The sequence below is a fragment of the Megalops cyprinoides genome, chromosome 4 (assembly GCF_013368585.1).
Source record: "Megalops cyprinoides isolate fMegCyp1 chromosome 4, fMegCyp1.pri, whole genome shotgun sequence".
Taxonomy (NCBI): Eukaryota; Metazoa; Chordata; class Actinopteri; order Elopiformes; family Megalopidae; genus Megalops; species Megalops cyprinoides.
Window position 1 is genome coordinate 2856052 of NC_050586.1, and position 27426 is coordinate 2883477.

Below are 27426 nucleotides of genomic sequence, written 5' to 3' on the forward strand. Positions count from 1 at the left end.
AGCACGGACAGTGATGGGGTGTGGCTGTATTTTTTTTTCGTAAACCCGGCAAAGGTGACGGTTGATGCTGAGGGAATGTAACCCTAGAGGCTGCGGCGCAGTAGTTGGTTTATCTTTGCCAGTTGTTGCTCCGCAGCCTACTAATAACCCTACTGTCACGGCAACAGAAATGTGGCACCAAGGCTTTGGGCTTTAGGATGAGGTAGACGGTGTGACAGTGTGCTCTCCACTATTTTTTTTCAGTCAGAGATGCTGGTAGGCAAACACGCTGACCTCCTCGTGGTTGTTGTCTTTATTTGAACTTCCTTTCCAGGCTGCTTGCTCTGTGGGCCCCAGCAGGTGGGTGGATGGACAGGTGGTACACCTGTCAAATGCTAAGGCAGGTGGCCTGTGTCAAGCTCGAGGAGAACAGAAACCCTCTGATGAAGCAGAAAAGCAAAATCCTGCTTGATCCTGATCTTTCAGTGTGGTGAAACATAATGGTGTAGTATTACAAACAGTATGGACAAGCTGAAGTCCTTTGATCTGTGGCCAAGTTGTTTGTAGTGTGGAAAATACTGGTCAGGCTCTTTGATCACTGCCGTGTCTGTGTAAAGAGTGTGTATATGCTTTCATTAACCGCACCTCCAAGTCATCTGCTTAATAGAGAGTTACACAACGTGGCTACGCTGGCTTCTGGTGAGCAGTTCATAGATTAAACAGGACAGACTGAGAGAACTGACCTTAATTCTACAGGTCAATGGGTGCTATGATCTTTTTCAGTATCTCCGGTTACTCTGTGTGATATCCTGGCAGGTCTCATTGACAGACAGCTGACACGTCTCTGGCTGTTTGTGTGCTCCCCCTGCAGGTGGGAGACGTGTACTGCATCGATGCCCGTTTCTACGGCAACATCAGCAGGTTTATTAACCACATGTGCAAGCCCAACCTGCTACCTGTGCAGGTGTTCACCTCCCACCAGGACCTGCGCTTCCCACATGTCGCCTTCTTCGCCTGCAGGAACATCAGCGCCGGGGACGAACTCGGGTACGACTGACCCGAGTGTGCTGCGGGCTTACACTGGGTTTACATCACTGTTACACCCACATCAGGTTTTTGTAGTCTTAGTTTCCACTGTCCTTCACAAAGGATAAAGGATATCAAAAATACAAAAAGACACAACTACAATTACTACAATACAAAACACATTACTACATGGATGTCACATCATTGTTTGGGTTGTATAATGCCACTTCTTCTGTATTTAAAGTGAAAAAGCAAGGCCCTGCTTCATTCATGGTCTGAAAGAACATGCCTGCCATCTCTAGTTTCAGTTGAGTTGTCCAGCTTTTCACTGCTACCTTTTCTTGAGCCTAAAGGCCATGTTGGCTCCAGCTGCAGAGATGACCGCTTCTTTCTCTGCTCATCTGCCAGGTTCGACTATGGCGATCACTTCTGGGAAATCAAAAGCAAGCATTTCAGCTGCCGCTGCGGCTCACCAAAGTGCAGGCACACGGAAGCCGCCATCGCTCAGAGACAGGCAGACAGCACACCTGAGGGACAGCAAAGAGCCCTGCCTGACACCAGCTCCTCCGTCACCCCCTCCAAGCCCTGCTGAGGACACCCCCACCCCCACCCCAACACAGCCAGGATCAGTCACATCAACCTGATCAAGCAGAAACGCTAGGATCACCTAGCAGAGCCAGGAATAGACAGCAGAACCCGGATCAGCTAAGAGAGCTAGGATTAGGCAACAGAACCAGCATCAGTCATTAGAATGCAGATCAGCCAGCAGAGCCAGGAACAGCCAGAAGGGCCAGGAACAGCTAGAAAAACCAGGAACAGCCAACACAACCAGGGTCAGCCACTAGAATCCTGATCAGACAGCAATGCCATGATCAGCTAGCAGAGCCATGATCAGTCAGTAGAATATTGATAAGGCAGCAGAGCCAGGATCAGCTGGCAGAGCCATGATCAGTAACTAGAGTGTTCTAGGCCAGACCAGCACCATTCCTCCAGCTCCAGCCTCCAGCCTGCTACCTGTGGCAGCCATGTTGCATGCTCATCGCTAAGAAACAAATGACAGACAGCTCATTGATGGACAGATTCAGAAAGACATGCTTTGTGAGAGATGCACTTTCTTAACCACGATGTATTTGACAGGAAAAAAAACACCTTTTTGCCTGGAAAAAAATCTGAACCTGCACTGGTTAAAAGCAGATGATTCTGAAACAATGTTTTTTTTTGTTTTATTTATCACTTTTACTAGTATAGTGTATATAAGGTGGAAAAATAGGTCCATACAGAGTTTTTTTACATTTGAATTTAACATCACTTTTTCTAAGTAGTCAGTCAGTTGTTATCCACAAATTGGTACTCATGATGAAGCCACATTATTTCTTTTTTTAACATGTGAATATTGTGGCTGGGTATCCCATAGAAAATCTCTGAGATACAAAATATTTTTCAAAATCTGCCTAATATCACACAGGCTCTTTTCAATTGGTTGCATCTTCCGTTTTTTTAAAAATAAACAACTTTGTAAACAGTGATGTATCATTTTACAAGTACTAATGCTGTTATAATGACAAGTGATGAAAAAAATCATCCAATCAAATGCTCTGTTATTGGCCCTGACCAAAAGCAGAGCATGCATTGGCTGGAAGTCTGGACATCCCGGTAACTGTGAGACTCTGGCACCGTCACACACTGGCTATAATGATCTTAAAGACAGTCTTCGTCAGGCAAGCGAAACGTGGCTCGCAAAGACAGTTTTTCACAGTAATAATGGCTTCTCTGTCCCTCTTCTGTTTGAAAATTTAGATTTGAACATTTTTGTTTTCAAATATACTCAGTCAAACCTGTTCTTACTGAAATACCTCTGGATTACTGGGGATCTGAATGGAGGATAATGTTTGGATATGAACGGAGGATATGTTTTTTGTCCTTTGCTGTGAACCAGCATGAAATGCAGTCAGGAGTTAAATATTATGGCTAGCTGTTTTCCAATTCCATCACCAGTGCTGTCAGCTACTTCTCCTCTGCCTGTCAAAGCTACTCTGATCTTCGTCTAATTGAGCTTTTTAGCCAACTGCAAGCAGGATTTGGCGTGAGGAGTCTGACTGAGACATTTTGTCTGAACAGAACTATGTGACTTTTTTTTTTTTTTACCTCTTTGTAGTATATGCTACCATTCATGTGAGCTCCAGTAAAACTTCCATTTCTGTTTTGAAATTGGTGGTGGTGTTGAACTGAAAAATAATTTTCTCCTTAGAATTCGACATGAAAGCAACTTGATTCTTGATTCATCTTCACTGAGATACAATCAAAAGAGAATAAACACAGGGCTAAATGAGCCTCTTTCCTCTCAGAACAACTCAACAAAAATGATCACAGGAAGACCACTGGATGATTGTGTGTGTGTGTGGGTGTGTGTGTGTGTGTGTGTGTGTGTGTGTGTGCGCGCGTGCGTGCTTGCGCGCGCATGTGTGTGTGTGAGTGAGGGAGAGTGAGAAGGTGACGGATAGAGGTTTGGGCCTCCAGTGTTATCAATGGTTTACAAATAAAGAAACTGGTAGAACCAGGAGATATCATAGCAGCTTTTAAAATTGGTGGAATGAACATCCGTTGTAGTATATGGTATGTACAGTATAAATATGTGCATGTATGCTTGCGTAAGTGAGTGTGTTTTGAATACATAGAATGCATCTGTCTGTGCATGCAGACTGCTTCAGCTAGGCCGGTATTTAACCTCTCAGAATGTCTCACCATGTCACACCCCTCCGTTGCCCTCCATCTGCTTGCATCGGATTTAAGACCCTGGTGCCAGCAGTCAAGACCACTGCAAGGCCAGTCCACCAGCAGACCTTACAATCCTGCAGGGGCTCTGGCCACCTGGCTGTTCCTCACCTCCACGGCCGCTCGGCCCAGACTCACCTTTTATTCCCCACTGCCCCACCTGAGCGGTACATTGAGCTACCTGCAACCTTCAGAACTCTAGAATCGCTCACCATCTTATGACACCATATGGCAAAGAGCAGCTGTTCATCCTTCATCAGGTGGGCATACCCTTTGCCTAGCACCCAGAATCAGAATACTCTTCACCCCCGAAGAAAATCTGATATTATGCAACGTAGCTTTTACAGATCGTTGTTAGGTGCTTTAGTACAGCAGTATGTTGTAAGGAAAAGATGCTCTAATGGATCATTATTTGGCACGGTGTGAGCACAGCGATATAGTAATGCTCTGCCTGTATATCAGTATTAGGCTCTCTCTGCACATTAGCCTGACGGAGGTGAGCTGCCACGCTAACTACAGGCACCAAGGGTATGCTGGGTGCTGCTGTATTCTAACGCTTTAGCCCTGTTTAGCTTAATGCTCCGACACTGTGTCGCTGGCTGTTGTGATCCTGCGTTCCTGTTCTTCATTGTGTAACGTGCATGAATGTGTCTTACCACGGTGAACTTTTCAGCTGCTCTGGATAAGAACATCTGCAAAATGAGTGCATAAATATACTGACAGATAAATAGTATGTCAAGAAGATATTTAGGTTGCGTTCTGTTTTTTTTTGTTTGTAGATGATGTTCCAAACCCATGTACTGTTTGTCCATTTGTGTTATTGTCTTCCATTTGTTTGATGTGATGCTGGTGGCAGTGTGCTTCCCTTTGTTTCTGTACTTAAAGATCATGACCTTTTTGAATGTCCTCTGTGCTGTTTTTAGTATCAGCTACAGTGGTAACAGCAGTGAACATTAACTTCATTTTATTAAGTCATCTTTTTCAAATCCACACATGAGTTTGTATGGAACAGGGAGCCTGGTGATATTATAATAATATGATATTATTATAATATTCAGCTATTCATTATCTTCAACATAAAGCACAGAAATACAATACAGTAGAAAAACCTTACCACACACTCACAAATGTAGACAGCATGCCACTCATAATAACAATGTTGCATGTGTCATGGTCTGACTCCAGACGAATCCAAAAGCGCGCTTTTAATTTGCCTGCAATACTCAAAGATAGCCTCTAGGAGGAGTAGGTGCACACTCAATGTGCCTTCTTACGGATTAGTGTTGCGTAATACACTTGGTAACCGCATTTCACAGCTACAGATTCTGATTCAGATTCGGAATGCAAGAATTAACAACTGAAAAGTGCTCTTCTTCGTGATAATCCATTACAAATCCAATTTTGACAAAATGTCACGATTTTTGATGTTCCACCAAAGTGACTGTCAGTGAGGATCAGGGACAGGAAAGGATACGGGGGAATCTGATCGTGTCCCTGGCTCAGTGGTTGCAGTTAAATGTTCCCCCGTCACCATCATGATGGTTCAAATCCCTGAATCATAGAAAAAAAGTGTTTTTCAGATGGTATGTATGGTGTACCTCCTCTTTTCCAGCATCATTAAAGACATTAAATTATGATCCAGCATCTTGCCCACACAGTAAACTTGTACATTTCACTGCTCAACATTAATAGAAATGCTTAATATTCAGTAAAGCATTATTGTACCATACCTGTACACATTACAGCTGAACAACCAATTCACCTCCTTGTCTAAAATAAGGCACTCAAAACACTTCCCCTAAAAAACCTTACAGCAGTCAAATTGCATCACCAGAGACTGTAAAGGATCCTTTTGATACCTCTGGCTCAGGTGATCACACTGCCCGGTCCTGCTTGACCTCCATGCTGCCTTCAGCACAGTGAAGCAACTCATCTGGAAAGAAGAGAGAAGAGAGAAACAGATATCACTGACACTGCCTCAGATTGGTTCAGTTCTTACCTTCATGTGAGGAAGCAATTTGTCACCACTGCTGGAAACAACTCTTTCACAGAATTGCTGGTGGCATACAGAGTCCCACAGGGTTATGAGCTAGAGCCTCTCCTGTCCAGCGTCTATATGCAGCCATTGGGGCAGTGAAACATTACATTGCATTTTACATTACCGGCATTTAGCAGATGCTCTTATCCAGAGTGACTTACACAGAGTTATAATTTTTACATGTTATCCATTTATTTACTGAGGTAATTTTGGGTTAAGTACTTTGCCCAAGGGTACAACAGCAGTGCCCCAGCAGAGACTTGAACTGGCAACCTTTCAGTTATGAATCCTGCTCCTTACCACTATGCTATACTGCCACCCTGCTGCTTGGTTATCTTTATGTTGATTAAACTTTTAACTAGGTGCAATCAATCTACAAACAAAGAAACTACACAGATATTAAAAAGGACAGTGAGTCTTCTCTCCCTCCTTTTTAATTGGGCTATTAAGTACTGTCAATCACTGATACAAAAAAATGGGTGGAGCAACCATCAATGTCAATTGATCAATCAATGCCCTCCAAAACAATGCACTGTGGCTGGTTGCAATCAGTAAGCCAGTTCTAGAAAGAGGTAGCTTCCTCCAGTTTATGACATCCGTCAAACCAATCAAAAGACTTTGCTCATCACAGCAAACCATTGTGATTGGTTCGAATCAGTAAGCTATTGATAGCACATGGTAGGACAGGGATTCATAAAGGCTGACTCGGTCGTCACCACTGCTGCGTTTCTTCACTTAATTAATAAGGGAAATTCGTAAAGAAGTTACTTATTTATACATACATTTGCAACCAATTCAACCATTTCAGACAAACCAGCACGTGTTTTATTCTTTATTCCAGCACCATATATTCTTCCCACAATTACCAGTGATTTATGCTTATCTGCTGAAATCAATATGGGACCCTCGATTTTTTTTTCCAGATGAATTCCACGGATCTGACGTCACATTGGAAATTAAGAACTTTACCTTATGAAAGTGATGCACGCGGAGGGTACCGCAGAGGCTCAGCGCGTGTCATGAGCACGGAGGAAATGAGTCTCACAGGTTGTGCTGTACAATAAAGGCGTCTCTCGTTTTTTTCCACTTTGCTGCCGTCCAGTGTTTGTAAATTTCCTGCTCGTGTACTGGGGCTGACGCCAAAGGATGAGTCATTGCATCCGAGTCATGAGTGAAAGTGTGTGAATGGATTAATCCAGGAACAGGCTCGCGCCTGCAGACTTGCACGGATCGAGCTCGCCGCAGCTCTCTAGCTCCAAAGGAGCCCCAGCTGAAAGTGGCATCTCAGGTCAATCCGTGTACGTTTACTGCATAGCCGAGTTCCAGTTGTGGAGAATACATTTTTAATGCACCAATGGACACGGTCAGATGGGTGACCCTCCATTACTGGTATGCGATCTCAAAAATCAGTGGATGAATATCAGTTGTGTAGTCATATCGGAGAGAGAGAGAGAGAGCTTAAAAGGCCACAACGGGAATATTCGACCAAAAGTGCAATATGCACGTGTGGTCAAGCGAAACTTGCCTCAGCTACCCTGTAGAATCGTTTAGAAACGTTTGGGTCTGAGGGCAATGCAAAGTTGGGCCCCGACAGAAGCTGCCGCAGTTGAAATCCCTGTGGTCGCCAGACAAATACTCCGTGCTTCTGAAAATAGAGGTTAAAAACAGACCATCCTTAAATTTTCGTTTGCGAAGCTGCGGTGTGAGTTTGAGTTCAGAGGGATGAATCACGAATTCTGACTGATGCATTGCGTTGTAAGTTACACTTAGAAACATTAAACATTTGCTTATAGTTTTAGAAGGTCAATTAGGCACCACGTGTTGATTAGTTAAGGAGTAACAGCGAATCAAAACAAAACGACGGGCACATGCGAATTCAATTCAATGGTGAATAAACGAAACGGTAAGTACGCTGTGGTCCAGATCTACGGGATCTGACAGGCTCTGGCACAGTAATGCGAGCTGAAGACGACGAAAACTTTTTTAAATACGGGTATATTCGTGCCCCTCCAATTATTGGTTGAGAAAAAATTACTTGAACATACACATGCCAGGAGCAGCTATGTAAAATTAACACTTACGAATCATTCGTTGCACCTGTTAAGTTGTACGTAGAGAATAATTTTATTGAAATGTTGTCGCATTGATTCTCTCGATTCTCTCGTAGAATGTAAATACAAAGGGGGACGTTTCAATCCTGTGTCAATACAACAGCAGTATTGACTACGTTTCACTCTATCGCAAGGCTTGGAACCACCTCCCTCTCAGCAGTTAATTCATGTGCGATTCTAGCAATTTACCCCACCCTACCCCACCCCCTCCAGCTGAGACGCGCGCCTCGGTAAAGGAGGAAGTAAGTAACGCACGTAACCGCACCGTCTCTGCGGACTGCAGAGGGGCCTGGAGATTCTTCAAGAAACGGCCGCTTGTGTGAAGCGTGTTGCTGCGGAAGATCGGGGAACACACTTACCGTAGTTTTCCGAACAGAGATTAAAAATAACCCGGGCTAAACTGTTCACAAGAAGCAACAGAGGTTTTTTTCTTCGCGCACCGCTGTGGCTACAGTAACGGTACAGGTGGAGCTACTGATTGGCTTATTTTAGTCACATGCATTGATTCATAAGGAGCAGGGGCACGAAAAATTGGTTACATAGACACTGCTAGCTGGCGAAGAAGAAACAGACCGGGAAGTAAAAATCCCGCGATTTTTCTGTTGTGTTTTGATTTTAATTATGTGTAAAAGAACGGTGTGGATGAATGAGACCCCAGATTTTTCATCGTATCTGTTTGGGAGAAAGCCAAAAATCGGAACAACGGGAAAGGAAATAACATCTGGAGTCTTTGTCTTGTTCTTTTAAGTCTTATTAGCCAGCCAGCTATTTTGTAGCCTAAATGCCAGACGCATTTTGTCAGCGTCTTTGATCAGAAAGATGTTTTCGCTTTTGTCGCATAATCTTGTTTTCGTGTGGAGCTGGATATTCTTGCTCTCAAACCAGGAATGAATTTGTCACCATTCGGCAACGTGAAGTCCACCCTGCGGGGATTGTGTAACGTTAGAATTTAAACTTTCTTTAATTCCTCACTGCCACTTGGAAGACGGAATAGACGGAGGGATGAGAAAGAACGGGATTTAACCAGGTGTGGGCAACTCGCGCAACAAGCAGAAAAAAACTAAATGAAACATTTAAAATTTTACAATATATATTTTTAGTTTTCCTTCAAGAGACTGCGGGCTGCACACTCGTCGATGCACTCGAAGCAGGGATAACGTACGTGTTGTGATGCTTCTTCTCTCGGTTATATCTGATGCCAGTTTGGATTTTTGCTCTCGGATCTGTACGTTTCTAGAATGGCTCGCTTCGGAGATGATCTACCAACCCGCTATGGAGGCGGTAGCCCGGCGGGGGCAGGGAGAGGGGCAAGCCGGCAGGGAGGCCCCCCGGGCGGCCAGAGGATGTACAAGCAGTCGATGGCCCAGAGAGCCAGGACAATGGCCATTTATAACCCCATCCCCGTCAAACAGAACTGCTTCACTGTCAACCGGTCCCTGTTCATCTTTAGCGAGGACAATATCATACGGAAATATGCCAAGAGAATAACAGAATGGCCATATCCTTTTTTTGTGGTATCAACAAAATCAGCGTTCGAGGTGTCATCTGACAGTATGTTTGATTCTCAGGTTTTCAAAATAACGTATAAATTGAACGTGGTGTGCATGTCTTCAGTTAACAGTGGTTGCGCTTTACAAAAAGATTGATGGGGTCCCTTTGCTAGTCTGACGTACAAAACAGGGGTGCAACTGCTATAGCAAGTTGGCCATTTGACTGTCTACCGACAAGCTTGTTTAGCAACAGAACCTTTTGGCCTAACAGTTTAGTCATCGGTGCTCCCTGATTTCTTGCCAACAAAACAAAAGCCAAATACGTAGCCAAGTCAAGAGCCGAGACAAGCACATATGGGTGGTGTTTTACAGCTAAGAGCCAATCTGCCTCAGCACTATCTATTTAACCCACCGATGAAGGAGAATGTTGAATGGGGGAAAAAAACTTCATTAAACATGGGTAGGGTTAACATTCGTTTCAACTCAGATCATAGGAAAGTGAAATGCATGACAAAATCTCATATTTAATGGACTTTGTAAAGACATTCATTATGCATGGCGTTTTATTTCTTCCCTCAAAGTACGCAGATGTGACCACGGCGCATTTCTTCCCGGTGTGAGGCGGAGCATGTTCCGTCAGGTCACCGTCTTTTTACTGTAGCCAATCCCCGGGGAAGCTGTTGTTTTCTTTTCATATCAAATCACTACCGTATCGATCCTCTTTGTATCAGGCAGCAGGTCTCCCGTCGCTCCTAGCAACCAAGACAGTTTTGCGTGGCACCAACGCTGACGCTCCGCCCCCAGTGACTGCCTCACGGAACATCAAATCTAGAATCTGTGACCAGGCTTCTTACTTGCTGAATTCTACATATGTTTGAATTTAGCCTGCGATGTCACACCGTGTTCACTAGCCTCGAGGATTTCATTTTGCGCTTCTGTACGCCTAAAGATCAGAACAGAATACCCCATAACGGGTAAATGTCGATATGGTACAATAAAGGGAGGGTACGTTTAGTATAAGGGTTACGAAAACCAAAGTAAACATGCAAATGGACACTTCGCGTGGTAGATGAGACTTAAACCAATGGCAGTTAACATATCCAAATCTTCTATTTCGGAAATAGTTGGTTGCTCGGGACTGCTTTGGATAAAAGATGTTTTGTTTTTCACAGAAGCTGATGTAAGAATGCAAATGTAACTCCGTTCCGGTTATTTGCCAGTGCTAGACTATGTATTTATTTCGTCAGTTTTCAGCATTGTGTTTACTAGGACCTCCTTGTTACAGTTTACAATATACTCTATAGTTTCGCATGAGTGATTTGTAAGACAACATGTCAACGTGTTTCGCAACACAGCGCACATATTGTCAATACATTATATGATGCAGCCCTTTACGTATGAATTTATTATCTCGCATCGAGCTCCTCTAGATCCGGTGCCACAGCCTTGTTCAAAAACGCACTGCCGAAACTTCCGTGTCCCCCGCCCAAGAATTCTTACAGCGGAGACGCTCTCCAGGGTCCTGAACTCACCCACTGGCCAAGCCCCGCTGAACCGCCCATTCCGCCCCAGCACTAAATGGCAGGATCCAGCGGGAGGCTGCGGGTTGGCCGATAAACGCACCCAGACAGGAGGAGTTTCTGCGTGGGTGTCACGCGAAAGCAGCTTCCCCCGAGAAAAAAAAGCGCAGGTCGATTCCTTACACTGTCAAAATGGAGACATTTATTAGACGCTAACTGGAGCCGACTCAGCCGAAGCTGCCGGTAGAGAAATTACACCTAAATAGGGAGGCGAACGTGTTAGACGCTCGGTGTTTCAAACAATGCCGTCATTCAGGGATAATTTGGTTAAAATTAAGTGGTCCGCATTATGTTGACTGACGTCGAAATATTGTATAAACCAGATTAAATCATTAAAATTGTCCTGTGCTTCAAATCCGTCCCTTAACCGACCGCAAAAGTAGGAGAATCTAATAGATTAACTGTATTTGCTATCGAGATTTTATTTCATTCACCACTTGCTGAAAAAAAACTAAAACATATGCCTATTAGATGCGTAGGTCACCCGTTGGTGAGAACTTTTTGACTTTTAGAACAATTCATTATCGCTTTGAATGTTTTGAGCAGTTACTGATGGGTATCTCATTTATGATGGCTGATAAATTATAATTCTGCTGTCTTTGACCACGCCAAAGAGGGAAAGCGTGAGGGCACGGATGAAGACAGGAAGACGTTTTTTTCTTGAACTCTCTGTGCCTTCTCTCAGGAGAATTCTTTGTCAGGCAAAGGTCACGCGAATCAGAAGCGCTGCAAGAAAACCTGTGATGTGCGCTATAATACGATTATTCCATTGAAAGTTCGACTCTATTAAATTATGTCTTTCATGAGATTCCCCGAATCAAAAGATAAAACATAAAAGACGCGATTCGCTCTCTAACCTCGTTGTCTTTAAAAAGTCTGACTTGAGGCGTGGCGCTTCCTCGGGCAGCTGTACTGTGTGCTGTGGTAGAAGTGATGATGGTTTTCGAGGCAGAGGCAGAGATAGCCGACCACCTGCGCTATCATAATTAAGCCTGAACGTCTTTAGAGAGCTCTAATTAAACTACGAATTCAGCAGAACTCTTCACTTAACTTGCGAGGAGGAGAAACACTTTGGCTATCTTACTGACAAACAACTGCATCACACCAAAATTACAATAGTATCTAGTATTATGTATTATCAATTACCTTTTAACATTGGCTAAACACGTTGTATACCTCAACGGTAACACTGAATTGCCTGGTGACAACTCAGATGTCTAAGCATCCATTGGGGTGTGAACTGCTGTCATTCACAATGAACTGTGAACATTGGTAGGATACTGTACTATAGCTCAGGAGTTTACCTCTGGGAACATCTCATACTTAAGGCAGGAGTTGCCAGGTTCAGTCTGAAATAGTGAAAGAAAGTCAAAATCTGGTTTTATAGATAAGAGACAAGGTATCAAATCAAAACTTTTTGTATCTTTGCTTGCTTTATTTGAAGCATTTCACCGGCCATCCATAATGGAGTATGCACTATGTGAGGTGCGTGTGTGTGAGTGTGTGTGTATGTTAGTGTGTGTGAGTGTGTGTGTGTGTGCGTGTGAGTTTGTGTGTGTATGTGAGTGTGTGTGTGTGTGTATGTGAGTGTGTGTGTGCGAGTGTGTGTGTGTATGTGAGTGTGTGTGTGTATGTGTGTGTGTGTGAGTGTGTGTGAGTGTGTGTGTGTATGTGAGTGTGTGTGTGTGAGTGTGTGTGTGTGTGTGCGTATGTACCTGGCAGAGTAAATTGAGGCTGTTGCATGGTTTCTGCCTGAGAGGCTCTTCCTGTGCCTCTGTGCTGCAGAGACCTGTAGTCTCCACACCGTGCGTTTTTATCGTAAACAATTAATAGAGCAGCTTGGCACGTCTCTCTGCCAGTACCCTTAAAACGAGATGACAAGCAGAAAGCTTTGCTACCTGGCCAGTGGCGTGCATCCAGGAGTCTGCAGCTGGCAGCGCACAGAACGTCCCGATTCCAGCACGCTTCCCCGTCTGACCCACACCTTGCTCTGCGCTTTCACTCATTGGCTGAGAGGGTTGGGAACAGCCAATCGGCTGGCAGGGAGTGGAGCAGGCAGAGCTGTCTTCTCGTTCTGCCTCTGACACAGTGATGTTGTATCATTGCAACACTTGCAGAGGGAGAAGGCAGGGATGACTTCTGCTTTGTGACAGACACATACACCTTTCACATGTTCCAACATGCACTCTGAGCTACGGAGACAAAGAGGCTGGATACCTTTGATTTTTACTGGCAGATTTATTTGTAGATAGAAAAAACCCAAAGGATTTAAAATGTTTTGACAGGAAATGCAACCAGGATAGCTGCAGTCTCTCATTCTCTCTCTTGACTCATCTGCAGATTGTTTTCCTGAACAGATCAGGAAGATAATGAGGAGTCATGACCAGGTTGGAGGCAGTTTCAGACAAAGCTCTGTCTCCAGAATTAGCACAGTCTAGCTACTGTTTTTATGTTAAGGACCTGTTAATGAACCCTCATTTTTTACACATTAACAATAAAACATTTATTTTAAACTTTAGCATTAATCATTTTGCAGTGGCTGTAATTAACATGAATTAATTGTTTCACAGTGACTCTCCCGAAGCAGACTTCTACTTTCCCCTTATAAATGACTTTTAAATGCTCATTGAACACCGATTAACGCTATAAAGCATCGGCCAGCTCATTCTGCACTGCCCATCCTAAAGTCGTTTGCTGCAACTGAATGATGACAACTTTAGTACAGATGCCCCGATAAATCATAATGATGTTTTAATAATGTATTCATTAATGGTTAATTAATGGGACCCCGAAAAGATGTAAGAACCTTGTCATTATTGTAATTATTATTATTATTTTTATTAAGAACCTCCACAGAAAATAACCATCTGAATACAGAGAGCAAGACAACATGAGAAGAGAGAGAGAGAGAGAGAGAGAGAGAGAGACAGCAACAGGCTGAGAAAGTGAGAGAAGAGAAACAGAGAAAGACCTTTCAGAGATGTATATCCTGCTATGTATGACAATTATGAGAGTGAGAGAGGGAGAGAGATGGGACCACAGTGGTTCTTGGATGCTTTTGACGGCGCTGGGATGCTGTACAGATAGGACAGACAGAATGATGGCTGAAACACAGAAAAGAGGGTGGTAATGTAAGGGTGGTGTTTTAGGAAGTCACAGTTCATATCATTTCAATTTAAGGTTTTATTTCAACACCTCAAATGCAGCTGAAGTTTTTTCAATTCCTCAATATTATTTGAGATCTAGTATGTTGAAAATGTTCTATTTTTGTGCAGTATACAGGTGAATTCAGTTGAGAAACATATCTGTTTTTTGGCTGTTCTAACAGCTAAAACTGAACTACATCACTGTTTTCTGAAGTTGTGCTTACAGAATGTCTGTCTGTAGCCTCATTGTAATCTGATGTCATAGTGAGTGGTTCACGGGAGAAAATGTTAAATGCATATAAATGTCACTCATAATGTTTGCCTTCCTTGACCTCCGCACTCCATTTGAATACATGATCCTCGCCACCATAATAGCAAACTGCATCGTCCTGGCTTTGGAACAGCATCTGCCTGCCCTCGACAAGACCCCCATGTCAGAGCGACTGGTAAGTGTTACTGCCTTGTGTTTTATAAATACACATGTGTTTGTCTTTGTGTGTGTGTGTGTGTTTGTGTGTGTGTGTGTGTAAGAACTATATAATAAATAATTTGAGTTGACTATATTTAAAGCTGAAGAAGTAAAGTGAAGGTGTGGGGAAGAAACAGTAAAAACCCACTGAGTGGATTTCCTGGCCTACATAAAAAGACTACAGGATGCATCATTTAAGTTCTATTACAGGATTAAAGGATGTTCAAGGTACTGATTGCTGGGGCTTGAAAATATTTTATCCTCATATTTTTGTAAAATGGGCGGCAGTGTAGCATAGTGATTAAGGAGCAGGACTCGTAACCGAAAGGTTGCCGGTCCAATCCCCGCTGGGACACTGCTGCTGTACCCTTGGGCAAGGTACTTAACCCACAGTTGCCTCAGTAAAAATGTCTAGCTGTATAAATGGATAACATTGTAAAACAACTGTAACCTATGTAAGTCGCTTTGGATAAAAGCGTCTGCCAAATGAATAAATGTAAATGTAATGTAAAAACATGACATGATCATAAACATAAGCGTTGCTCTATGCAGTGTTAGTAATATTAGAATGTTACATATTTTCATATATTTGTCAACAAAAAGTAGTGATTGCACACCTGCATTTCATGTGTGAAATCAGATACAGTTTTTAAATTGATCCCTTTTAGAGTATACATAAGCATCTATGCATGTAAAGATAGCACCCGCTACATCCCTCGCTCTGAGGCACCCAGAGAACCAGGCAATTCCTCCCAGGCTGGCAGGACTCCGCTCTCCAGCTCCACTTTGTAGGCTAACAAGCATCACGCAGAGATCCCTTTGATATACCTCTGCTCTGCCTCGTCTTAAACAGCTTCTCCTTAAAACTGTCTGTGGAATCCTCTCATCAGCCGGCGACATGAAAGGGGTGATCACTGCGAGACCGGTGCTGGCAAAGAGGCAGAGCAGCTGGTGGCCAGGCTTCTCTGAGGAAGCAGGGCGTCACCCTGTGGCTAAGAGGGCCCCCCCCCCCGGTGAGGCTAATTGACCTGGCCGAGTCCACGCGCAGCTTGACCCCGTGGAATTATGAGGCCATCACTCAATGCTTGGCGCTCTGCTCCAGAAGGCCAGAACATTGCCTTGCCGCTCCATCGCGGCTCTGCCCACAGTCAATCAAAATCCTTGATTGAGATGAGCCGTCCAATGAGAGCCTTTATTAACAAAGGACGTTTAGACTTCAGTAGGTCAGTAGACTTCGATGTCACAGAAATACAGTCATTGGGAAGATTGCTGGGGTGGGTTTCCAGGACTGTTTATGTTTCAGTTTTTTGTTCCCAAATACAACACACACTGACTCCAGAGAAAGTCCATTAATAAGTCATGACCGTTTTTAGAGGCATGCATTATAGATGCCACAAGGCAGAGAATCTCCGGCATCATTAATTGATTCTCATTTTATTTTTACCTCCTTTCGTCATATACAGGACGCGGGAGTTACATAAGGAGTCTTATTTCTGTCTTACACATTCTCTAACTCGCTAACATCTTCAGGTTGTGTGGCCCATCCTCACATTTCACTTTCACTGGTTTAAAGACAAACCAGGTAGTGCGTTGCAACAGCTGTCTTTCCATCCTCCAGATGAGACATTAAACCAAGGTCCTAGCTCACTGTAGTCAATCAAGTTTGCATGGCACTTATTACAAAGTTGAGGGAGTTGGGGGGTGGGGGGGGTGTGAGGGGGGGGGGGTGTGAGTGGGGGGGGTGTCCCCGGTGTCCCTGGTGTCTTCTCAGTCTGACCACCTGACCATTCCCCCAGCAGCAGAGTCTTTAATTCCATGCCTACCTTGATTCTGCAGGTCATCACTGGAAATGAGAAATGAATTCTCGGTTGGCTTAGGTTAAATTAAATCATAAATCATTTGGCTTTTACTCCTCCTAAGAAAGTGTGGGTTGTGACTTTTTGAGCAGATAGACAGCAGTGTTATACACTTCTGTGCTGTTGTATCATCGCTGAGGCACACCACATCACCTTTAACAAGAAATAGAGATTGCAGCCTCAAGCTTTGTGTGCTGAAAAAATTTGGAAACAATGAAATCATTGCAATGAATGAACAGCATGTTGAGTTTCTTGTTCGGAATGTTTCTTCACGTGATTCTTGCTGCCTTTATGAGGATTTCTTTTTTGTTTGCCCTGCTTGGTATTAAGGCTGGTTTAAAGATGGAGAGTCAGGTTCACAGCTTACAGAATGTTATGCAGAATTCTCAACTCTGCACATCAGTGCTTGACACATGTCATAAAACTTTTTTACTGGAGTTCTGCTTTCATTAAATCACTGTGAAGCGCATTTTAGAAATCTAATTAAAGTTTTTTATGCCTCCACTTTGAAGTTGTCGTACCAGCGGAATTTACTCGGGATAATAAGCAAAGTAGCTGTTCGATTGTTTGATTCGTTCAAAGACCGCAGAAAGAGCTGCCTTCTCTCTGCGTCTTCCGCACAAAGGACCTTTTCCGAGACATTCAGCCGAAACATGCTGCTGCTACAATGCCTGTCAGTCTGCGCTGAAAGGAGCCGCGTTCACGCTGTCGTTCAATTAAGAACAGAAACACAGGCACAAAGGGAACTCAGGTGTACATGCCAAGGTTATCACACAATAAAGCACAAGGCAGGTGAGAAAAGTACCCGACTGCAGAAGCGAGTAGGATGGCGATATGGAGGGGCTGTGTTAATTGCTGCCTCTCGCCGCAATTAAGCATCTTGCTTTAAGTGCATTGGAGGCTTGGGATTGGCTGAATTGTGGTGTTGGTTTTTTTTATCATTAGTGCAAGAGCCGTCAAGCAGAGACTGGTCAATCTGTTCACGTGACAATAGGATGATAGTATGTTAATGTATTGAATGAGAATTCGTTGAATATTGAATGTGATGCATATGAATGTGGAAGATGATATTTATGTGATTTGATCCAGCTTTTACCTTAAGTATGCACTAAAAGATCCCAACCCCATGAAGAAAAATGATACCGGCATCTCAACCATATTGATCGGAAATCTGAAATGCCATGTGTGTGCCGGATATCTCTATGGCCGTCTGATGCTTCGGCTGTGTGCATCTCAGGTTTGAATTGTGGTGTTGGTTTGTGGAATGGCTGTAACGGGCGAGCGGGGGAAAGGCAGAGAGGCTTTTATCTCACTGGCTGCCGTGCCATGACTCGCTCATGGGACCTGTGGCTCATTTATTGCAATGAGTGCATTTGTGTTGAGGCCTGGCAGGAAGAGGAGGAGGGCAATTGCTTCGAGCCCTGACAGACTGGGAGGCCGGGCCATCTGTCTGTGAGCAGAGGGCGGAGCCATCTGTCTGTCTGTGACTGATGGCTGCAGAGGGAGGTGGGGCCCACTGCTTGTTTGAGTGAGGGGCGGAGTCATGTCCATCTCTGTGATTGACAGCTTCAGAAGGAGGTAGGGCCATCTGTCTGTCTGCGAATGAGAGCAGAGGAGAGGGGTGGGGCCTAGTAGGAGGGTCTGTAACTACTTGGAAGAGATGTTAACCCAGTGTCCTCACTCACTGTGGTCTTTAAAGTTACCGTTGTCCCTATTGCAAAGAGAACGGGTTTCCCTGGTATCCTGGCAGATTTGCAAATTGGCTCCCTAAATTTGGCTTTAAGTCAGTTTAACTTGCTAAAGTAATGCCTGACACTTCGGCTGTTATGAAGCAAATGTTCTGCTACAAAAAGGTTGCCGTGCATCACCCAGGTAGCTGCCACACGTTTGAGATTATTTGTCCCTCTTCCTGTAAATAGTTTTGAGATCTATGAAAGGCGCTGTACAAATGTAATTTTTTATTTGACAATAAGACGAGGCTCTCGATCTGTGTGTGAATAAAGAACACAAGCCGGACAGGATCCATGCAGAGGGGAGACAGAGCATGAGTGAAACTGTCTGCCCCTCCTCATACCATCCCCATATTCCCCCGGAGTTTAGCGCTGATCATGTATTGATTAATCTGTTCAGCCATGCAGGTGTGTGTGTGTGTGTGTGCACGTGTGCGTGTGTGTGTGTGTGTGTGTGTGTGTGTGTGTGTGTGTGCGCGTGTGTGTGTGTGTGTGTGTGTGTGTGCGTGTGTGTGAGTGTGTGTGTGTGTGTGTGTGTGTGTGTGTGTGTGTGTGTGTGTGTGTGTGTGTGTATTTACCTCTCCACTGAAAGCACTGTGCACAGAGCCAGTGAAAGAAAACACACAACCCAGAACTCAATCTTTCTAATCTCTGGCTTTATATTCAGCAGTGCTCCTCTCCACAGACAGATGCTTAAGAGGAGTCTGGCTGGATACCAGCGGTCCTCCCTCCTTCTTCTCCCTCTTGTCCTTATTCTCTTGTTGTTTGTCATTTTCCTCTTCATCTTCCTCCTCCTCTCTCTTGTTATTCTTCCTCGTTCTTGTTCTTCCCCTCGTTCCTCTTCCTTCTCTCATGTCTTCTTCTTTTTATTCTTTTTCTTGTTCCTTATCTTCATCTTCTCCCTCCTCTTCCTCTAGTCCCTGAGCCATACTGAAGCCTGTTCCACAATCCATCCATCCTCTGTGAGTCTGTTGTAGTAGAGGAAAATAATGGACCAAACTTTTCTCCCTCTCCCATTCCCTCTTTCCCTCTCATCTTTTACAGTTCACATGTTTACCTTACTTCTTCCAAAATGTAACTCATCTGTCTTCTCTCCCACCAGGATGACACAGAGCCCTATTTTATTGGAATATTTTGTTTTGAAGCTGGCATAAAGATCATCGCCCTGGGGTTTGCCTTCCACAAGGGCTCCTATCTCCGGAACGGCTGGAACGTGATGGATTTTGTGGTCGTCTTAACCGGGTGAGTCCTGAGGAAGTGGCTGATCCACGGGACGGTCAATAACGCAAACGATTGCAGAGAAGACTCTGGTGGTCAAACAGTCCATTAAGTTTCCAAGTGTTGTTTGTTTGCAAAAAAAATAGGAAATTCACCTTAAGAAAATTATTTAGGATCACTCAGTCCATAATTACTTTTACTTATAAAGGTCTTGTATATCCTGCCAAATGTGGCCAGTGAGAAGGCATGGAGTTATATGACAGGAGCCAGAGGACACAGTTAAGAATGCTTTGTGAATATTGGTTCTATTCTTGAGTCCAAACCTAATACTAAGCCACTTCAGCAAAGTGTCCTTAAGAATGTGAAATCTAGTTAGGCTCAATACCCAGGACATGGAGCAGAAACATGAAGGAATAATTTGGATTTATATTTGTGTGTGATTTCACATATCTGTTTGGCTTCCTTGACACATATCTTTGGCTTCATAGACATGTGACATCAAAATTCTTTTCAGTGCAGTCTCTCCTGTACACTTTATTTCCAGCTTCAGCAGCTTAGCTTAAATTAATTCACATGACAAACTCATAGCAACACAGAGGTTTGTTTTTATTTTTTAGGGAATGTGCACAAGCATTTGTGTGTTGGTATGCAAACCATGATCGGATAATGTGTTACGGTGGACTGGATATAGTTATTATGATGTGTGCACTTTTATTCTTGTTTTTTGGGCTGATGCCAAAATGAATTATTCAATGCTATGTTTGAGGTAACCTGTATAATTAAAAGTATCAGTGAGAATTTGCAGGTTCAATGAGACCTTCACTTTCAAATGAGACGCATTGTGTCAGAAGTTACGATCCTGTATCATTGCGGTCTACCAGAGTCGTTGTTAGGATCTTGGAACATTGCGGGCTTAGCCCAGCCCAGAAATCTTTAGATTTTCACCCGATGGTTGCACCATTTTCAAGTTATTTCAGAGTAAAATGAATAAATGAATATAAGATGTATAAGGTTCCAGTCAGGTACGTAGGCTGGCTTTCACAACATGAAATCAAAATAAACAAAATGACTGCAATCTGAGTTCTCATTCAACTTTGTTATTATTTTTATTTTCAGAGTACCCAAAATGTACTTACGTTTTTGATAATCAAAAAAAAAATTTTTTTTTTGAGATCCGGGGCTATTCATAAAACCACTCCAGCCGTTGCTTGGCATTGCACATAGTGATGTTGGGCTTGTGTGCAGCTGCTTTGCCATGGAAACCCATTTCATGAAGCTCCTGATGCACAGTTCTTGTGCTGATGTTGCAGCCAGACACAGTTTGGAACTCTGTAGTGAGTGATTCAACAGAGGATAGGCGGTTTTTACGTGCTACACGCTTCAGCGCTTGGTGGCTCCGCTCTGTAAGTTTGTGTGGTCTACCACTTCGTGGCTGAGCTGTTGTTGCTCCTAGACGCTTCCACTTGACAATAATAGCACTTACAGTTGACCGGGGCAGATCTAGCAGGGCAGAAATTTTGCAAACTGACTTGTGACAAAGATGGCATCCTATGAGATTTAAACGTTAAAAATCACTGAGCTCCCCAGTACGACCCATTCTAATTCCAAGGTTTGTCTATGGAGATTGCATGGCTATGTGCTTGATTTTATGCACCTGTTAACAATTGGTGTGGCCGAAACACCTGAACTCAATAACTAGGAGGGGTGTCCGCGTACTTTTGGCCATATATGTGTATGTCTCTTCCTGCCTCTTTCTGTATTCTTACAGTTACAACATAGCATGTCTGGGTTCACAGGGCAGTTGCTGTGCACCTTCATAAACTGCCGTAATTGTGGAGGTGCAGCAGTGATATTAGCCATGGAAATTGGCCTTTTCATCAAATTCATGGCATGGCATTGAGGCAGAGGGGCCTGCTGCTTGGTGCTGTTGCCTCTCCAGACTCCTAATGCTGTATCGACTGTAGAATGGGCCTCTGAGAGCGTTGTCATAACAGCACATCAAAAAATGATGGGGACTCATTTTGAAGGCCTTCAGAAAATTGGATAAAACCAACATGACTCCTTGCCAAGCCATTTTTATATGGAGTTTTTTTTGTTGCTGCTGTTGTTGTTGTTGGCTGTGTTTGCCAATGAGATACTGTGTCATTGCTTTTTTCCCCAAATTTATGAGTGCCTGGTTATTCTTAAGGCCTGCCCCGATCCGGTCGGGATTAGATTCACTCTGTAAATGATGGCCGTTGTGGAAACTCAGTGAAGGAATGAATCAAAGTGGTTTTGGAACCGTATATGTATACTCTGTTCCACCCTGATTCTGCATCCTTGGGAATTCTGGGAAGGGTGAAAGCAGATGAGGGTGGGGGGGCGGTGGGGGTGGACAGGGGTTACAGTGTATAGCAAAAGAGTGATGAGGGAGTAATGTTGCTGAAAACAGAGGAAACATTATGAAGAAGGAGGAGTGGCGATAACGAGGGATTGGGGGAGAGAAGGAGAAGGAGGTGAAGAAAGGTTTATCAGTGCTTTATCATCACCTCAGATAACAGTTGACAGTTGGTTATGCCTTGCAGAAATTGCTAGTATGAGGAGGGGGGGGTGATGGAGAAGGTGTGATATTTGAGGACAGCCGTCAGCAGGCCCAATCCTAACCAAAGACCACAGTCCTAACCATTAACCCCAATGTAACGACAACTGTAACCCTCTCCAACTTAACCTGTCGCAAACAAGAAAGCAGCCAAATATCTGAGGCATGTTACAAATGCAAACAGCAAATGCCATGGCACAAAAAGGTGAAGATTTTTGTTCCTGTTTGAGGTTCCCCGCACCTGAGGCCGGTTTTGCACCTGTCTGAGGTTCCCTGCACCTGAGGCAGGTTTCACACCTGTCTGAGGTTCCCTGCACCTGAGACCGGTTTTGCGCCCGTCTGAGGTTCCCTGCACCTGAGACCGGTTTTGCGCCCGTCTGAGGTTCCCCGCACCTGAGACCGGTTTTGCGCCCGTCTGAGGTTCCCTGCACCTGAGACCGGTTTTGCGCCCGTCTGAGGTTCCCCGCACCTGAGGCAGGTTTCACACCTGTCTGAGGTTCCCCGCACCTGAGACCGGGGCTTCCTGCAGTCGCAGCAACACGGTGTGTTCCCCCTAAAGACCGCTTGCCCACCGTTGCCAGGGAGTCGCCTGGCTCCAATCGCGTCACCGTACCTGCCGGCTGAGTGCTTTATTTAGTGTTCCCTTTGAGGCTTACGTCAGCCTCCTGGCGTCATTGCATAAGACCGGCTCCATCAACACTGTGTGCTGTCTTCCAACCGGCTACACTAAGGCTGTGTGCTGTCTTCCAACCGGCTACACTAAGACTGTGTGCTGTCTTCCAACCGGCTACACTAAGACTGTGTGCTGTCTTCCAACCGGCTGCACTAAGACTGTGTGCTGTCTTCCAACCGGCTCCATCAACACTGTGTGCTGTCTTCCAACCGGCTCCATCAAGACTGTGTGCTGTCTTCTATCTAGCTACACTAAGACTGTGTGCTGTCTTCCAACCAGCTGCACTAAGACTGTGTGCTGTCTTCCAACCAGCTACACTAAGACTGTGTGCTGTCTTCCAACCGGCTACACTAAGACTGTGTGCTGTCTTCCAACCGGCTACACTAAGACTGTGTGCTGTCTTCTATCTAACTACACTAAGACTGTGTGCTGTCTTCCAACCGGCTACACTAAGACTGTGTGCTGTCTTCCAACCGGCTACACTAAGACTGTGTGCTGTCTTCTATCTAGCTACACTAAGGCTGCATGCCATGTTCCTACCAGCTACACTAAGACCATTGGCCATGTTCTGGCTGCATGCTGTGTTCCAATAGCCTCAGCTGTAGACATCATTACCTGCATGCTCACTTTAGTTTGTTCTACTTCCTCTCCTTTCTTTTCTTGTTTTCTGTGAGACGCCCGCTGATTGGATTTGGTCCTGCTGTCCGTCACAGATCTGGCTCCCCCGGGTCGCTGTGTGCGTCAGTGAGTCTGGGCTCCTGCACCGGGGACCGGCGTCCGGGCAGCGAAGGCGTGGCCTCTGCCCTGCTCCTGCTCCCCATACAATCAAATCAGCAGTCTGACTCCTCCGAAGCTCACATGGCAAAAGTGAATTCTTCTAAAAAAAAAAAAGACCACCCTGATCTCATATTCCTTTTGAATCATGATTAACAAACCTCTAACATTGGAAAAAACAAATGCCGCAAACTCAGTGTGGAGGTTGTTGAAGAATTTGAATATGACGACACAGAGCTGTGCTGGCCAGTGTGTCCTCATAGAGTGATCCGGTTAGTCACTGGCCAGAACATTGCTTTTACATTTACTCATTTGGCAGATGGTCTTACCCAGGGCAATTTGCAAGAAAACAAGCATTCGTCAATGGAAACTGTGCAGCTTTATTGAGGAGGATGACTTTATCTCAGCCCAGGTGGGTTATGGGGCAGCTGAGGGGGTCAGCAATTATTACAGGAGAGTGAGGACAGCGTGCTGCCGGTGTGGAGGGGGGTTATTGACGAGTTGTCAGTGCGTCACCTTGGAAACGGCGTGTTTATTCATGCAGCTCAGCAACAGGACAGGCCTGGGAAGCAGAGCCAAGCGATGCGATTGGAGCAGGCCTTCCAGGTGCGATAACCGTGCCCGGGCCTCTGTGGGCCAGGCGTGGCCAGGCAGGGAATGTCCCACTAATGCTATCAGCCCCGTGATGAAACAAACAAGCGAACTGACCATTCCTGGAACACAGTGTGCTGGACGAGCCTCACCCTCCCAGAGCCCCCCGTCCCCCCCTCCCCAGCCTGGAGATTTTCCCCACAGAAACCTATCACTATGGTAATTATCATTGACTCGCTGGTTATCAATACGGCCATTCAGAACAGGCCCTTGGAAATAACATCTCGAGGCGGCTCTCGAGTGTTTCCGGCACGCTGGCGGGGGAAAGACAAATGGAGGACCAGATGGCCGCAGGCCGTTATTGATACCGGCTGTTAGATTCCGTAAATTGATGTAATTGATGGGCAACAATCCTGCCGAATTTTCTTCCGCTGATGAGGGAGGGATTTGTTGAAGGAACGTTTTAATCAACAACAATTACAGTGCATTTGCGTTGCTGGTTTTCTCTCCTTTAGTTTCTAAACAAATTTTTGTTCGCAGGGTATTGGCTCATTGCTGTGGTTGTTTTTGGTTAGAGTTACCCAAACCCTTTTAAAAATTCCCCAGCACTGTTGAGGAACTGCACTCTACAAGAGTCTGGTAAATATTTTATTATACATTGATATAAAGCATTCAAAGTGTAATTATCTTGCAGCCGCAGTCTGGAGCATAGCAGAAAGCCATGAATTTGAAAAAGAGACTCCCCGATCTCTCACCCTGTCTCTGCTCTGTGCGCTGACAAACAGCACAGTCTTTTATTTGAAGGCTTCATCCTGCGGCCTTTGGCTGATTTGATTATTCGGGCCTCAGATTATTTTGTTCCCCCAGGCAGCCTGAGACCTTTAATCAGTCCCAATCAGACATTACGAGTTGCTAATAAAAGAGTAAATCTCCCCCTCTCTGTGCTTACGCCCAGATCAATACCATATTGAGCCAGGGAATAGAACTACAGCAGAACACTCTGGAAAAACTAAACTAAATAAAATAAAACCAAAAAAACAAGCCCCAGTGCTCGCCTGGCTCCTTCTGAACAAACCAAGGTGTGGCAGTGGATAGATTGTACTGTGTTACTGAAGGGTGACAGCGTCTCCTTCGGATTTTATAGACTAAATGAATTAGCGCTTTCTAAAGGGGTTGGATTACACAGTTTTCATCTCCCTCTCTCTCTCTCTCTCTCTCTCTCTCGCTTTTCTCCTCATGAGCAGAGGACTGGTTGTTAATCTGAAGGAGGTCTCTGCGTCTGAAGAGCCCTGCTGGTGCTTCAGGTTTTGTAAGCTGAGATGGGCATTGTTTCTATCGATCCACACTCCAAGCTGATGTTGTTTTTTTTTCAGAGCTTTAAGAAACAGTTAGGCAACAGCTATCAGACTTCATTCTAACTGACAGCAGGCAGCGTGAGATCCAGCACTTTTTAAGCAGTGGAGCAGGTGTGGAGTCTTTAACAGTTGGATTTGCTGATAAAGTTATTGCTGGGGTTCTTATTTAGGTAGAAACCCAATATTAATCCACAGGCGCAGTCAGAGATTTCAGAAATATATGAGCTGTCTCCTGTCCATGGTCACTGCATGTTGTAACCGCTAACATGTCAGTGTGAGAGCAGACTCTACTTATATACAGTTTTATTCTCCTTCCTCTTTCTCTCCTTCCTCTTCCTACAAATTATCTTCTTGCTCTTATGCTTCTTCATATCATTATTTTAATTATAAAGGCTAACAGCCTTTTTGAGCTTGATGTTTGAGTATTTAGTAAGTATGGAGTGTCTTACCTTGGCTATACTCATTAACTCTATGATTCTGGCTACCTGACTACCTGGCTACCTGATACCTGACTCCTCCCTAAAAATCCTACTGCTTTTCGTGTGAGCGAGAAACGTAATCAGTCTCAGTGTGTCTCTGTTTCAGTCTCATTCATAGTGTCAGTGTGTCTCAGTCTGTCTCAGTTTTAGTCTTAGTGTCAGTAAGACTCAGTCTTAGTCTATTTCAGCCTCAGCCTCAGTGAGTCTCAGTGTGAGTCAGCCTTAGTGAGTCTCAGTGTGAGTCAGCGTCAGTGAGTCTCAGTCTGTTTCAGTGTGAGTCAGCCTCAGTGAGTCTCAGTGTGAGTCAGCCTCAGTGAGTCTCAGTCTGTTTCAGTGTGAGTCAGCCTCAGTGAGTCTCAGTCTGTTTCAGTGTGAGTCAGCCTCAGTGAGTCTCAGTGTGAGTCAGCCTCAGTGCTGCTCTGCAGTCCCTCAGACACGGCCCCTGTGCTGGGAGGATCCTCCTCTCACTGCTGTTAACAATAACCTGCACTGTGTCCCCTCTGGTGCAGCTGTTAAAGAAGCAGATTCTGCAGAGACTGCAATATCCAGCCCTGTCATCACTTCCCTGCTCCATTTACACGCCTCCAGGGGTGTAAGAGTCGCAGTCTCGCTGGACCTCTCCCTGTCCACACTCTGGCCTTTTTTTCTTACATGCTTGTTTAAATGTAAATGAACGTCAGGAATGTAGCGGGTGATGAGGCAGCTGACAGCAGCACTCACAGAAGCAGAGCTGTGGAGTATAGTGGGTGTGAGCAGGACCTGGTGCATGCAGCTAGTCCCTCTCGCTGTAAAGCACAGCATTCGCTCCCACAGCGGTGCAGAGATTGAGCCTTAGGTTTGTGTGATCCCGTTTTGAAATGCAGACATGTATGTGCTTATGTGTGTCTCATGAGTCAGTGTGTATGTGGAGAAATGAGTGTGTGTCTATGTGCCTGTGTGTGTGTGCATGTGCATGTGTGTGTGCATGCATGTATATGTGTGTGCGCATGTGTGTGTGTGTATGTGCATGTGTGTGTGCGCGTGTGTGTCGGCACACACGCTCACGTGTGTGTGTGTGTGTGTGTGAGAGTACACTGAGAAGAGGCCTCAGATTTGGCTCTCCTGTGAGTGACGGCTGCCTGCATAGTGTCTGATGTAAATCATGTTTTTTTTTGCTTTCCGATAACAGAGGCACTTCACGGCTGAGGGGTTCGATTGACTCAGAAGCCGTAGTAATGCACTGACTGATGGTGGAATTCCCGTTCAAGCTGTGCACGGCGTTTGTAAGCTCTCTGTGTGCCATTCCTGCCCATCTTCCCATCCCTGTAATGTCCGCCTTTGGAAGTGCTTTACAACGGAGGTGTTGCCTTGCCATACTGCTGACTTCATTCCTCTGGCTTTACGGTATTGATGCAAGCTGGAGAGGACTCCAGGAGTGAGTTCCAGCGGCGAGTTGAAGGAGCTGCTGTGTGAGTTCAGTCCTCTCCCTGGAGTGAATCTGTTTGTGCAACACAATGTCAGTTTCCACTTTCTTTTTTTTCCCCCTCTCTAAGCCAGCAGTGGAGCATGCTGCGATCTAGGA

General features: G+C 44.8%; 2 protein-coding genes across 2 annotated transcripts in view; both read left to right on the forward strand.

The window, feature by feature from the left end:
* ehmt1a (euchromatic histone-lysine N-methyltransferase 1a) overlaps nucleotides 1–2196 on the forward strand; it is a 33257-nt gene extending 31061 nt beyond the window's left edge. Inside the window, exons 27-28 of the mRNA XM_036526127.1 lie at nucleotides 851–1026; nucleotides 1414–2196. Of these exons, the coding sequence (XP_036382020.1) occupies nucleotides 851–1026; nucleotides 1414–1597 (360 nt within the window). The 3' untranslated portion in view covers nucleotides 1598–2196. The remainder of the gene's footprint in view (nucleotides 1–850; nucleotides 1027–1413) is intronic.
* A 6932-nt stretch (nucleotides 2197–9128) lies between these two features.
* Nucleotides 9129–27426, forward strand: part of cacna1ba (calcium channel, voltage-dependent, N type, alpha 1B subunit, a) — a 167876-nt gene continuing 149578 nt past the window's right edge. Inside the window, exons 1-3 of the mRNA XM_036526129.1 lie at nucleotides 9129–9424; nucleotides 14483–14588; nucleotides 19300–19439. Of these exons, the coding sequence (XP_036382022.1) occupies nucleotides 9165–9424; nucleotides 14483–14588; nucleotides 19300–19439 (506 nt within the window). The 5' untranslated portion in view covers nucleotides 9129–9164. The remainder of the gene's footprint in view (nucleotides 9425–14482; nucleotides 14589–19299; nucleotides 19440–27426) is intronic.